Source organism: Podarcis tiliguerta (assembly GCF_965153285.1).
Source record: "Podarcis tiliguerta genome assembly, chromosome: 2".
NCBI lineage: Eukaryota > Metazoa > Chordata > Lepidosauria > Squamata > Lacertidae > Podarcis > Podarcis tiliguerta.
Window position 1 is genome coordinate 36,934,900 of NC_139535.1, and position 13,081 is coordinate 36,947,980.

The 13,081-nt window shown below is 42.4% G+C and overlaps 1 protein-coding gene and 1 long non-coding RNA gene across 13 annotated transcripts in view; one reads left to right on the top strand and one right to left on the bottom strand.

Moving 5' to 3' along the window:
- The window catches only part of LOC310671227 (uncharacterized protein C3orf20 homolog), a 48,334-nt gene that overhangs the window by 16,211 nt on the left and 19,042 nt on the right, over window positions 1–13,081 (bottom strand). For 8 of the 9 annotated variants that reach the window (XM_083426951.1, XM_083426949.1, XM_083426950.1 and 5 more), the window contains 3 exons: window positions 10,045–10,366; window positions 7,692–7,799; window positions 1,488–1,630 (listed from right to left, as the gene is read on the bottom strand). In XM_083426951.1, the coding sequence (XP_083283077.1) occupies window positions 1,488–1,630; window positions 7,692–7,799; window positions 10,045–10,366 (573 nt within the window). The remainder of the gene's footprint in view (window positions 1–1,487; window positions 1,631–7,691; window positions 7,800–10,044; window positions 10,367–13,081) is intronic. The other variant, XM_083426953.1, reaches the window with a different exon arrangement.
- The window catches only part of LOC310671240, a 31,560-nt gene continuing 30,332 nt past the window's right edge, over window positions 11,854–13,081 (top strand). For all 4 annotated transcript variants that reach the window (XR_014507916.1, XR_014507917.1, XR_014507918.1 and 1 more), the window contains exon 1: window positions 11,854–11,953. This is a non-coding gene — a long non-coding RNA (uncharacterized lncRNA). The remainder of the gene's footprint in view (window positions 11,954–13,081) is intronic.

A 13,081-nucleotide genomic window follows, 5' to 3' on the forward strand; every position in this document is an offset into this window, starting at 1 on the left:
GAACTAGATGCTTTGCAGTGGCAAACTAGATAACTTCAGGAAGCCCACAAGCAGAACCTGAGTGCAATAGAACTCCCCACCGCCACCACCTTACGATTCCCAGCACTAGTATTCAAAGGCATAATGCATCCAATTGTGGAGTTATAATGCAGCCATCATGGCCATTGGCAGCATTATCTTACACAAATTTGAATTCGTCTAATCCTCTTTTAAAGCCATCCAAGTTGGTGGCCCCTTACTACAGCCCACGATAGCACTTTCTCCACACTTAGTAATCTTATATTCCTCTACATATACACCTGCTTTGCTTGTTCCATAGGGCTTGCTCATGTTCATTGCCCCTTTCTGAACCTTTCCCAACTTTACAATATCCTTTTGGAGGTGAGGCAACCAGAAATGTACCCAGTATTCCAAGTATGTTCTCACCACAGATTTGTATAATGGCATTATAACACTGACAGTTTTATTTTCATTTCATTTCCAAATGATCCCTGTCATGGAACTCACCCTTTTCACAGCCACCACACATTAGGTTGACATCTTCATTGACCTATCCATTTTGACCCCAAGGTCTCATTCCAGGTCAGTCATCACCTGCTTAGGCTCCATTAGTGCACTTGTGAAATAAGGAATTTTTTTGCCCCAATGTGGCACACATGCATACACTGAACTGCATTTGCCATTTGGGTGAAAAAGAAAATGATGGTGCCCTTTCCTAAGTAATGCAAGTCTATTAACCCAAAAGTTCCTTTCGCTCTTTCTTAATGGAAACTTCAACCAGCTAAAAATGAGTCTCTATTAAAGATTTGGTAATATGCAGATTTATGTACACATAATGCATTGATTACATGTCAGTTGAATAAGCAACAACAAGTATCCAACTGACTTCCAAGTTCTACTGAAAGTAGACTAATTAAAATTAAGAAACCTAAGTTATTCATGCCCACTAACATAATGGGCTAACAAGCACTAACTCTGAGAACTAGCTTCAGATACAACTCTAAAAACTTAATCAGTCAGCAGGCCTAATGTTAGGAACCTGAAACACAGAAGGAAGAATTTAGCATTCAACCTTTTTTCTTTTTTTAAATTATCCATCTCGTTCATGAGTTGCCAACATGGTACCCCTCGATGTTCTTTAACTACGACTCCCATCATCCCTGACCATTGGCCAAGTTGGCTGAGACTGATGGGAGTTGTAGTCCAAGAACATACCGTCAGTGGTGTATAAATTTTATGAAATAAATACACAAATAACATCTGGGTGGTATCCCAGTGGCTACCCCTGCTCTAGTTATATACTTAGCAGCAAGAACAGATAACAATGGAGTTTATGGGCACATTGTTCTTCTTCTTCTTATGACAGCTCATCTCTGGTCACAGTGCACCAGTTCGTCCAGTTCTTGTTGCAAACACAGACCTCTGCATGACACTGCCTCCCCTGTCCCCATTCCCATCTTCCCCTTCCCTTGGACTTCCTGTTTTACCTAAATTTGAAGCTCTGTGGCAGGAAGTGGCCCATCTTGCAGTCAAGGCAAACTTGGTTGATCTGCTTCAGCAGGTCTTTCTTGCTGAAGCTGTATCCGTTGAAAACACAGCCCCCAAAGACTGGCTTCCCTCCAGCATACATCTGTTGACAAACAGGCAGGAAGGAGGGGAACAAAAATGCTTTGCAATAAAATATATATATATATATAAGCGAGTTGGAAGGCTTGGACCAAATGGTTTCCTTTTCCTGTTATGCACAGGAGGCTTAAATGTTTTCATCCAGACATGAAGGGGCTTTGACAGTTCTCTCTCTCTCTCTCTCCACACACACACACACACACACACACACTTCCTGCACATCACTTAACACTCCTGATGTTGAATGAAACATCATTCACTTTGGGAAAGCAGAAACAGTACAGGTCTTACAGCCTGACCACAGAAAGGCTTACTGCAAACCCTTTTCGGCTGCTGTGTCCCTCACAGGCAGTGCCTGCTGACCACACCCCTATTCCCCACAAATCACAGGAGGTTACCAGCTCCTTTTTGTGTGTGCCAGATATCAAGACAGCGACATATTTTCATATTTCTGTAGGTGTGTGTGGTTGCAGCAAAGTTCAGTGGCTCGCTCTTGGATATATAGAAGATTAAATTGCCAAAAGTCCTGTATTTTAAAACTATTTGGTGTGTGTTTGTGTGTTTTGGGGGAGCATTATCGCCTAAAAGAACTACAGCAATATTGCTACCACAAGGCAAAGAGTCCACTTTTCTTTTCTTTTCTTTTTCTTTTTTAAAGCAGGGTTTGTTGTAATTAGTTTCAAAATTTATGGTGGGCATGCCTCCCTACTACCTAGGGCCAGTTAAAAAACTTTTGTTTTTGTAATAGATTCATATACACAAATAAATAATATTTCTATTCAATGTACAGCAATAGCAATATGTAATGTAGATATCTGCAGGCAATGTGGTATTGGATAGGGGGCTCTTATTAAAAAAGGGTGTCAAAACTATTATGGAACTTTAGCTTTCTGGGCAGCAGGGGAGCACAGAGCAGAAGAGAATTTGTTTGTGCAGCAAAATGTCTTTTGGCCTCCAGACTGGAGAGGAGTGTAGCCCTTCAGAGTAAAAAAGCTGGCCTTACCTTACTACTAATGCAGTACAGTAGTTTATTTATTTTTTTAAAGGCGTACACTGTAAAGGAAAATTCAATCGCAAGAATAAGATTACAGAATATGGACATATCATGCTGGATAGAAAAGGTTCAAAAGCAGGTAGAGGTCAAAGACAGGACACTGCAAGTGCCTTACTGGTGTTCATATGGGGCAAATGAATCCATGATATGGGAGCAGCAAAAGTAGCCAGCTTGGTGTCCTCTAAATGTTATTGGACTACAACACCCATCATCCCTGACCACTGGCCTTGCTTACTGGGATTTGTAGGAGCTTAAGTCCAACAACATGTGAAGGGCACCACCTTGGCTATCCTTGCTGTTTGCTCAGAAGCATCAGCTTTCCTGAGTTCCAAATGTTCTCTACATCTCTCGCTATATGTATGGGGGCATATCAGTACTGGTTAAAATGAATGCATGTAGGTTAGGATGGAGCAATGATGCTTTTGCCAGCTCCCCACATCCATTCACTTAATGGATTCCAAATAAAATGGATTCCATTCACCCCAAATAAACATGTAAAAGGTACCGTATTTTTCGCTCTATAAGACGCACCAGACCACAAGACGCACCTAGTTTTTGGAGGAGGAAAACAAGAAAAAAAAATCTGAATCTCAGAAGCCAGAACAGCAAGAGGGATCGCTGGGCAGTGAAAGCAGTGATCCCTCTTGCTGTTCTGGCTTCTGGGATAGCTGCGCAGCCTGCATTCGCTCCATAAGACGCACACACTTTCCCCCTTACTTTTTAGGAGGGAAAAAGTGAGTCTTATAGAGCAAAAAATACGGTAAGTATCCCTAGACTTAAGACAGGACAGGGGGTGGTGTGTGCAAGGCACAACATCACTAGGCAGATAAGTGGAACAGCAAGAGATGGGCAGTGAGGCTAGGTGGAGTGCTCATAGAGAAGAAGGAGGGGGTGCATTGCAGGAGGTTGGACTAGATGGCCCTTGAGACCCTTTCAACTCTAAGATTCTATGATTCTAAGTCAGAACAAGAAAGGAAAGTCTCAAAGGGCTGACTGGCCAGGAAGGGGTGAAGAGGGTAAGAGAGGAAAGAGACGTGGGTGGGAGAGAAAGCCTGGCAGGCCACAGAAACAGGCACATGAGCCAGGAGAGAAGGCATAATGTGGAGTTGCACAGGAGACCTAGGAGGGGCCCCGGAGAGAACAAGGGGTGTGGGTGGAAGGCCTGAGGAGGCAAGGATATGAGATCAGGGAGGTGGGACGGAGGGGCTCGGAAATGGTAAGGGTCCCTATAGGAAATGGGTGGCTGGCAACCACATGCTCACCCTGTGTGATTTAGCGTTGCTTCCGTGCAAGGAACAAAGCGTTCATTGTGAAGCCAAAGTTCTTTTGGCAGCTGTAAGTTGCAGCCTCTTCTCTTCCCAGCTCTGCCCATTCAGAGCATCAGCAGTTCCCTCTAGTGGGCTACTGCTTCAAGTGCCATAGAAAGCACAGTATTACTAAGTTTTAAAAGTCACCTTTACGTAGGAAGTAATGAAGTTTCAGGTGGTATTCACTATGTTCCTTTTTTAAAAACAAACAAACACCCAGCTGGACAGATGGGAGTTGTTGCTGTCATTGATTTATCTTTATTTTAGATTTATGCAGAAATTGTTCAATTTGGTTGTGTAATTTTTGATTAGTTTGGTCATGTGCTTTATTTTTCTGATTGTTTTGTTATGTTTGTAATTTTGCAATTTTTTATATGTTGTAAGCTGCCTTGAGCATGGTTTTACCTTTGGGAAGTGGCATACAAATAAAATGATTGATTGATTGATTGATTGATTGATTGAACTACAGTTCCCAAGATTCTTTGGGATAAACCGTGACTGCTTTAAATGTATATTACAGAAGGGGCCTTAGTCTGCGTATGTAGTCGGCACCAGAATAATTCATTAACCCCGTGAATGTCACAGTCATAAGATATCGACAAGGCAGTCTCAAATACACCTGCTGGGCTTGCCCATTTCTATCTAGAGAAGAAAAATAGTCTCTATGCACTCATTAATTTACCTCTGTATATTATGGCTGACAGTGCATAGATGGTCTATGGCCATGGGCTGCAATTTACAATTTCTTTCAGGTTGGAAGAACAAATCTTAGTGTGTTCAACAAATCTTTCCAGCTGATAAAAACACCCCAAATATTACTGTTCTTCTAAGTCATTTTATAACCCGGTTTTTGCCCCCTGTGTGCAGACTAAGATGGTCAAATAAATATTCTATGCTTGATTCTCCATATGGAGTCAGCCTGCAAGAGTACAAGAACCCTTCTATTCTTGTGCTCTTCAATAGGCAATATTTTGATGCAAAGAAACAATCCTTTTCAGGATAAAGGCATGGATATATTTATTTTTACTTATAAAAATATTTATAGGCCACCCCATCACATAAAATATCAGGGCAGTATACAAGTACAATAAAATGTAACATAAAAAAGATGTTACATAAAAATAGCTGGTTCATCTTGGAATAGTTTGAACAACTGAACAGGCCTGTCAGTATAGAAAGGTCTTGAAGAGATGTCTGAAAATTAGCTGTGAGGATGTGTGCTGAATTTCTGCTGGAAGTAGGGCTGCCATATGTCTGGGTTTTCCCAGATATGTCCAGGAATTGGAGTGTCAAAATGGCATCCAGATGGATTATTGATGAATCAGCAAATATCTAGGGAAACCCAGACATATGACAACTAGGGCAAAAATGCTTTAAAAATCCCTCTCAAGAAAAGCTCAACAACTCCCCCCACCCCCAAGAAAAAAAAGGGTCAACAACTTTGTCCAGATTTCCCCCTTTGGGAATATGGCAAGTCTAGCTAGAAGAGTATTCCTCAGCAATGAACTAGTGAGAATAAATGCCTGACTTCTAGTTGAAGCTTCTTCTGGCCGAAGACCTTTTGGCACCTGAGGTGAACCACAAAATGAGACTCCCTTCCCCATTAGGGAAGAAGGGTTGAGTGAAGATCTACATCAGGATCTGCTGTCCCCATGGATCCTGCCGCCTGAGGCGGTCACCTCACCGTGCCTCATGGGTGGGCCAGGTCTTCATGGGGGTGGGGCAGCTAACAGTGCTCTTCTGGATGATCTCAGTGATTGAGCTAGATTCTAAAGGCTCAGGTGGTCCTTAAGGTACCCTGGACCCAACTTGCTCATGGCTTTGCTTATGAATACAAGAAAGTTGAACCTGGTCTAGTAGCATATAGGCAGACAGTGAGGTTATTTTAGCAGAGATGCCACATGCTGTTGGCCATCTGCCCCTGCCAGCAGTCTTGTTGCTTCTTGCTGCACTTAACTAGAGCTTCTGGACCAGGCCCAAGGATAGCGCCACACAGAGCACAGAGCAGTATTCCCAAGGTTAGCAATGCATAGACTACAGTGGATGCTACCCACTGGGTTTTTAATTGTATTTCAATTCGGTTTTTAAAATTAATTTGTTATCATTTCATTGCTTTATACGGTAGCTTAGTGTTGCGTTTTATTTAATTTTTTGCTTTGTGAGCCACTCAGAGAAGTCATCACAAGACAGCTATATTAATGCAGTAAATAAATAAAATAATCCAAGGGAATGCTCACCAGATGCTGCTGCCTGGCACCCATCCATATTCAGCCAGTTATTATGCAGATTATTTGCACATGTCACATGCAAATATTATGGTTGCAATTCTAAACGTATTTGCTTGGAAGTAATAGCATTTACTCCCAAGCCGACATGCATAGGATCTAGCTCTTTTAAAAGGGTCTTGGTTCTTAAAGTTCTGGTGAACTCAGGGCTAACTAAATTAAATTTGGGGCGTAAAGGATAATATACATCAATGAAAAAGTTGAAAAGAGTAGATTAATTATGTCAGTACTAATTATGACCACAACAATATTGTGGAAGAGGGGAGAAAGTTACCTTACTTTCCCACCATTTCTTTTAATGATCTCTTCCCATGTGGATAATCTTGGGTGCCAGCCCTCTGCTGAGATGAATCAAAGTTCTTACCAGTGACCCACACCCCACCTCTGATTCACTTCCACCCCCATTTTTATGCAGTTAAAATATTCTCTCCTGCTATTAGAATCAATGTTGCCTGTACTTCAAAGTGGTATATAATATGATTAACTGCACTGGGACAGAGCAAGGGTGAAGTCAGCCAATAGATTCTTCTGTGCTGAAGGGAATGAATAATATCCTCCAAACCCTTTGAAACTCTGAACTTGACTACCCAGTGTGTTAGACTTCTATGGTCAGCGGTTTACAAGCATTTAATAGAGCACAGAAAGGCTTTCATTATCTGATTTGGCGCCTCTGTCAATGGGTCTAAATAAAAAACATCTCTCCTTATGTGCTTAAGGCTCCCAAGAAGAGAGCAATATACTGTAGGAATAACTAGAGTGGGAGCCCCAGTCATTCAACACAGTAGCACATTTTCTGCACAAAACATGAGGTTTGGGGGAGTCAACTGAATTCCAAGCTCTATTGCTCACTTGTTATATATAGACAGATATTAAAACAGATCATGATGCTGATTTCACAGGTCAGATGATGAGATTAAATCAAGCGGAAAGAGTGCTTTTAAATCTTCTGTTGGAAAAGAAACCAAAGAGAGGAGACAGGTATTTTACAGTGTATTTATAGGAATTGTGGATACAGTGCATAATCATTATGTAACTAGGACTGCAACCCTAAACATACTAGAGAGTTCTGTGAAAGTCAACCAAGAGTCTCGTCAGCACTGGATATAGGGCAGTTCCCCTGCACAAGGCGCTGGCTAAGGAGCCACATAATCAGCTATATTTATATGGGTACCTACTGAAAATATCAACTGTACCAAAAGGAATTACTATGAAAAGAAATATTTGGGGGCCCACCAAATTTTGTCCTTATTCAGGGCACCATATTACCAAAATCCACCCCTGGTCTAGTGGCACCTTAAAGACTAACAAATTTATAATAGCAAAAGCATTAGTGAACTCCTCAAAAGGTTGTGGGGTCTCATTTATTAGAAGTTTGTGTGTGTGTGAATTTTTGCTAGAAGAAAAAGACCAGATACTTACCACCACCATTCCAGGAACAACGGCATGCTTCTGCACCAGCAGAGGAGGATTTTTGTTTAGAGGGCACTCAAGATCATATCTCAGGAAGCGGAAGGGATCATGCTTGCACTGGGAATGGAACAAGTGATACTGTCAGTGTATTGGAAAGGTCCTGGGAGTTTCTGTTCTAACCAATGATTTGTGTAACGTTTCTGATGCTAGGGAGCAGAAACAGTCTAGCACAGGAACTAAATATTGCCAACTCCAGCAGGCAGGCAGATGAAATGGAGACAGTGAGGGCTCTAGCCGACCTCTCTGTTTTCCTTGCATATGAGTAGGGTGTTTTTCATTCTCTTTTCCCACCCACTGTTTGAAAACCTGACTGAAAGCAGGGAAAACCTGTAGCAGAGACTTATTCCAGCTATTGGCCAGATAAACTGCTAAGAGACTATGAGAAAGGCTGAGATTATCAGCTTCACCGTAGAGCCCACTGAACCCACATCTCAGCCAGTGTGGTGTAGTGGTTAAGAGCGGTAGTCTCGTAATCTGGGGAACCGGGTTCGCGTCTCTGCTCCTCCACATGCAGCTGCTGGGTGACCTTGGGCTAGTCACACTTCTTTGAAGTCTCTCAGCCCCACTCACCTCACAGAGTGTTTGTTGTGGGGAAGGAAGGGAAAGGAGAATGTTAGCCACTTTGAGACTCCTGAAAGGGAGTGAAAGGCGGGATATCAAATCCAAACTCTTCTTCTTCTTCTTCTCTTCCCCAAGGACTGATTTGCCATACATTGCTTCCTTCATTCCAAAGTCACCAAAGCCAGTTTGAGACTGATATCTATCTACTGCAGGCACCTCAACTGTTGCCGTGCCCTGGTAGCTTAAACTGAGGCAAAGTCCAACAGCAACAGTGCTCTGAGGAGTACCAGGCTTCTGAATCTAGCCTCCATTTTGATTTCTCACAATGTGCTGATGTAGCATTAATGTGGCACATTGTGGGGAATTAAAATGGCAGCAAGATCCAACCATTGTGTACTGGTCAAACAAACATTTTAAGGCGAGTCCAGGGCAGACATCAGCAATGAGCCCTGCTGAGATGCTGTGGTCCTGGCAACTGCCCATGGATGACAGATACTGGCCCAGGCCCTGAAAATGAATGTGTTGAAAAACGATATCACAGCCTGGAGGGATCATTGTGGGGAGGGAAAATGTTGTGGCTGGAGTTCCTGTGACTGTAACAAAATATAAAGCCCTCTAACCTCTGTGTCCATTTTTCTTGAGGGATACGAGAAATTCACAGAGGATAAATACATAACAGTCACATTGCTCAATTGCTATTCTATATTCAGAGGAAATAAATACCACCAAATACCAAATTCTGGGGACAACTGGTGGGGGGTCTGTTTTTCACCTTCTTGCCCTGCCTGTGGGCCACAAGATGGCTGCCGTGGGAAGCAGAATAGTAGACCAGATGGGCCTTGGCAGTCTGTTCTAGGAAGGCATGTTCTCATCAGGCAATATGTGTCTGTGTGCGCATGAACTGCCTAAGTGACAGGGAGCCTGTCCAATACCTTTAGTGAAAAGAAGCCAAGTAAACAGGGCCTCATATCTAAGGTGTGTATATGCTTCACCAAAATCCAATTTAAGTACCAAAGTAGTCCTATTCTTGTGACAAGGAAAGACTGATAGGGTGTTGTGAATCAAATATGGAACTAAGCAGCTGTTTGTTTGTATGACTTTAATTTACAGTGGTACCTCGCAAGACGAATGCCTCGCAAGACGAAAAACTCGCAAGACAAAAGAGTTTTTCGTTTTTTGAGTTGCTTCGCAAGACGAATTTCCCTATGGGCTTGCTTTGCAAGATGAAAACGTCTTGCGCCTTTTTCTTAAAACCGTCAATGCATTCCTATGGGAAACCGTCAGTGCACAGTGGTGCTTCGCAAGATGAAAAAATTCACAAGACGAAAAAACTCGCAGAATGAATTAATTTCGTCTTGTGAGGCACCACTGTACAGTGTAATTCTATGGATGTTTTGCAGTTCCGTTGTGCCTATTGGGGATTAGAAAGTAGGCATAACATTGCAGCTTTATCTATTTTGAGAGGAGTGACAAAGAGCTTTTGGTGCAGAGAATAGAAGGGGTCACCCAACCATTGGAAGGTCTCCTTTTGGCTTCCACCCTCATGTTTCAGAGTTTATCTTATTCTCAGCTTCCATACGCTCCAGAAACATGCTTTTAAACGTAATTAAAATGAACAGACTTCTGTGTCAGATATCAAATCCTATGCTCACAAAATACAAACACAGATGTACAACCAAAACAACGTGTGTGTGTGTGCGTGCGTGTGCAGATGCACGCACATGTTTAGCAGCTAGCTTACCTGAATACAAGGTGAGGGACGGCCGTGTTGCATTTGTATGTACAGATTTTCGATGGACCACTCAAAGAAAGGGGAGTAGGAATGATCTTGAGGCGAGATCACACAGATCACAATGACCTGATCAGGGTCTCTTGGGGCAGTAATAAACTTTTCAAATTCCAAGTCTGTAATCAACGGGATCTTCACCACACACCTGCAGCATAAATCATCTCCAACTTTAGACATAATTTTGTGTAGCACGACCGGACAGTCAGCAAGAGAAATTGCCCAAGGTTCTGGTGGACGAACTGCCTCCTTAGCTGCAGACACCTCTGCTTTGCTCCTGTGAGAAGCACGTGATGCGGTTGTGAGAGAAAGAGAGGTAATTGTGGGGGTGGGGGGCAGAGAAAGCAAAGTAAAGTTGCGACTTGAACCCTAGTCAGAGGTTGGTTGGTTATTTTAAGCACTTTCATACTGCCCTTCAATCGTATTCATGAGGGTGGCATACTAAAAACACAAAACCATTAAAACATAAATAAAAAAATAATATAAAAGACACAGAATTAAAAGAAGTAGCATAAAACAGCCAGCAGCATTTAAACTGCATCTTCCAACATGGGGAAATAAAAAGATATTTCTGCCTGGCACTGAAAGGACAATGAAGTTGGTACATATGGAAACAGGTGGTCCTTGGGATGCTGTCTTGTACTGAGTCAGGCCAACGGTCCACCGAGCTTAGTGGTGTTTACCCTGACTGGCAGCAGCTCTCTGGGATTTCATAGAGGGCTTTCTCCCAACCCTACCTGCAGAGGCTGAGAAGTGAACTTGCAGCCCTTTGCACACAAGGCAGATGCTTTACCATAGAGATGTGTCCTTCTCAAAAACAGTCCTGTTATGGTCCATCAAGGGCAAAATGCCAAACATGATAGAAAGCAGGCTACATAGTTGAAGACCTGGTCAGCAACTAGTTAAGGAGATGAAGGAATGAGTGGTGGGCCACAGCTCCAATCAAGTCTGACATCTTCCAAAGTGGCTTGCCAACAATCTCTCTTTCCATAGCACTTCTCCCAGAGTGTGCCTCTAATTTTTGGGCTGGCTAAGGAGGGGCAAGGGAGAAGCTGGGTTTAGTTTTGAACTCCCCAAAACAAAATGTGAACCAAAAGGCAGCAATCTTTTGAAATCTTCAGTTTTCTGAATTTTGCGGTGCAGTTCTCCAGCCCACCCCCCACCCCATGTTTATTAAAGCGTGAACAAAATTGTGAACACACAAAACTACATTATAGCAGGGAAAAGAGCATGCAAGTCCATTAGGATAAATGCACACTAAGATGCTGGTGAATTTTGTGAGGGCTTCTTTTTAAAATCATAAAAATAAATAATTAAATCACAAGCTGGGGTATAGATGTGTGGTGAACTAAAGATTGGAAAAAGGAGAAACTGAGAGAAACCAAAACGGACAGATTTGTCCAGGGTTTGTAAAACAGGGACTGGGTTTTCTACAGATTGACGTTTGTCAGCAGTAAAGAGAAGGTTTTGCAGGAGGAAATGGCATGACACAACAACCACCACCACAACAACAACACTCCAGCCCATGCTGAGAAAGCACAAGCAGAAGTCTGTATGGGGAGTAATTATCCCTAAAGTTTCTCTCCGGTTTACGTCTTTCGCTGTTTTGGTGCTCCAGGGAACATTTAGCACAGCAGTTGTCAATTTAGTGACCTTCTGATGTTTTGGACTAAGGCTCTGTGATGGATAGAGCTTTGGTCAGCCTCCTGAAGACTTCAAAAGCCAATCAATGAAGAGGGAGTGGAGAGTTCAAAATTTGAACCTGACAGTTAAACTGTCAGATTGGGATGAACTATAAAATAGGAATCAGGCAGGGATGGAAAGGGCTGAGATAGAGATAAATTATTTTTAATAGATTTTAAAAGTATGTGATACTGTGTTTTAGTATTAATGTTGTGTTTTTATTGCTGTAAATTGCCCTGGGACCTTAGGGTGAGGGGCAGGAATAAATTGTAGTAGTAACAACAACAACAACAACAATAAACTGTCAGATGGGAATCAAACTGGGATTAAATTAGAGCCTGGAAAGGGGTTAGTTAGGCAGGGCAATCCTGATTATTTCTCTGAGGGGAAGGTAAAGATTTTCCCAAAAGGGCCTGGGTGTGTTTTATTGGCTTAGTAGAACAAAATAGTTTTTCGCTTCACATTATTAAAAATCCTTGCTGCTGGATATTAGGAAACACTACCACATTCAGATAACATCAGACCTCTCAAATTTTACTGACGACAGGGAGTGTCTAAATTTCAAAGCACCCAAATCTGGTCACGTTACCACACTTGCATCTTTATCAAGGGAGGTTGCCGCAATGCCACAGGCTCCATTCAGCCCCGGAAAGATAGGAGTGGGACTCCAAAACCATCAGGCAATGGGGCCCTTTATATGTCCAGCTGCCCTTTGTCAACAACAAATTGTCACTGTTTTTGTGTTGAATATATGCTATATGGTAAGTTATGGACCCTAATAGGTATCTAAAGCCACATAACAAATAGGAGCCTATACAACACAAAACACTGTTGCTGTATGTAGGTTTTATTTTTATTTTTTTTATCTTATATTTTGGAAATGTACATCCAGGTTTTTTCCCCTTTAAATTTTTTTGGGGGCACCCAAGAGAGCGAGGCCCTAAGCTACAGCTTGTTTAACTTATACATAAATCCAGCACTGGGCGGGCACCAGGTTGGCAAAGACTGATTTAGCATCTGTGTTCATGCAAATGCACCCATTATAGAATAGAATAGAATCATAGAGTTGGAAGAGACCACAAGGGCCATCGAGTCCAACCCCCTGCCAAGCAGGAAACACCATCAGAGCACTCCTGACATATGGTTGTCAAGCCTCTGCTTAAAGACCTCCAAAGAAGGAGACTCCACCACACTCCTTGGCAGCAAATTCCACTGTCAAACAGCTCTTACTGTCAGGAAGTTCTTCCTAATGTTTAGGTGGAATCTTCCTTTTTCTACTGCAGGATGATTGCCAATTTGGGCATCTTTA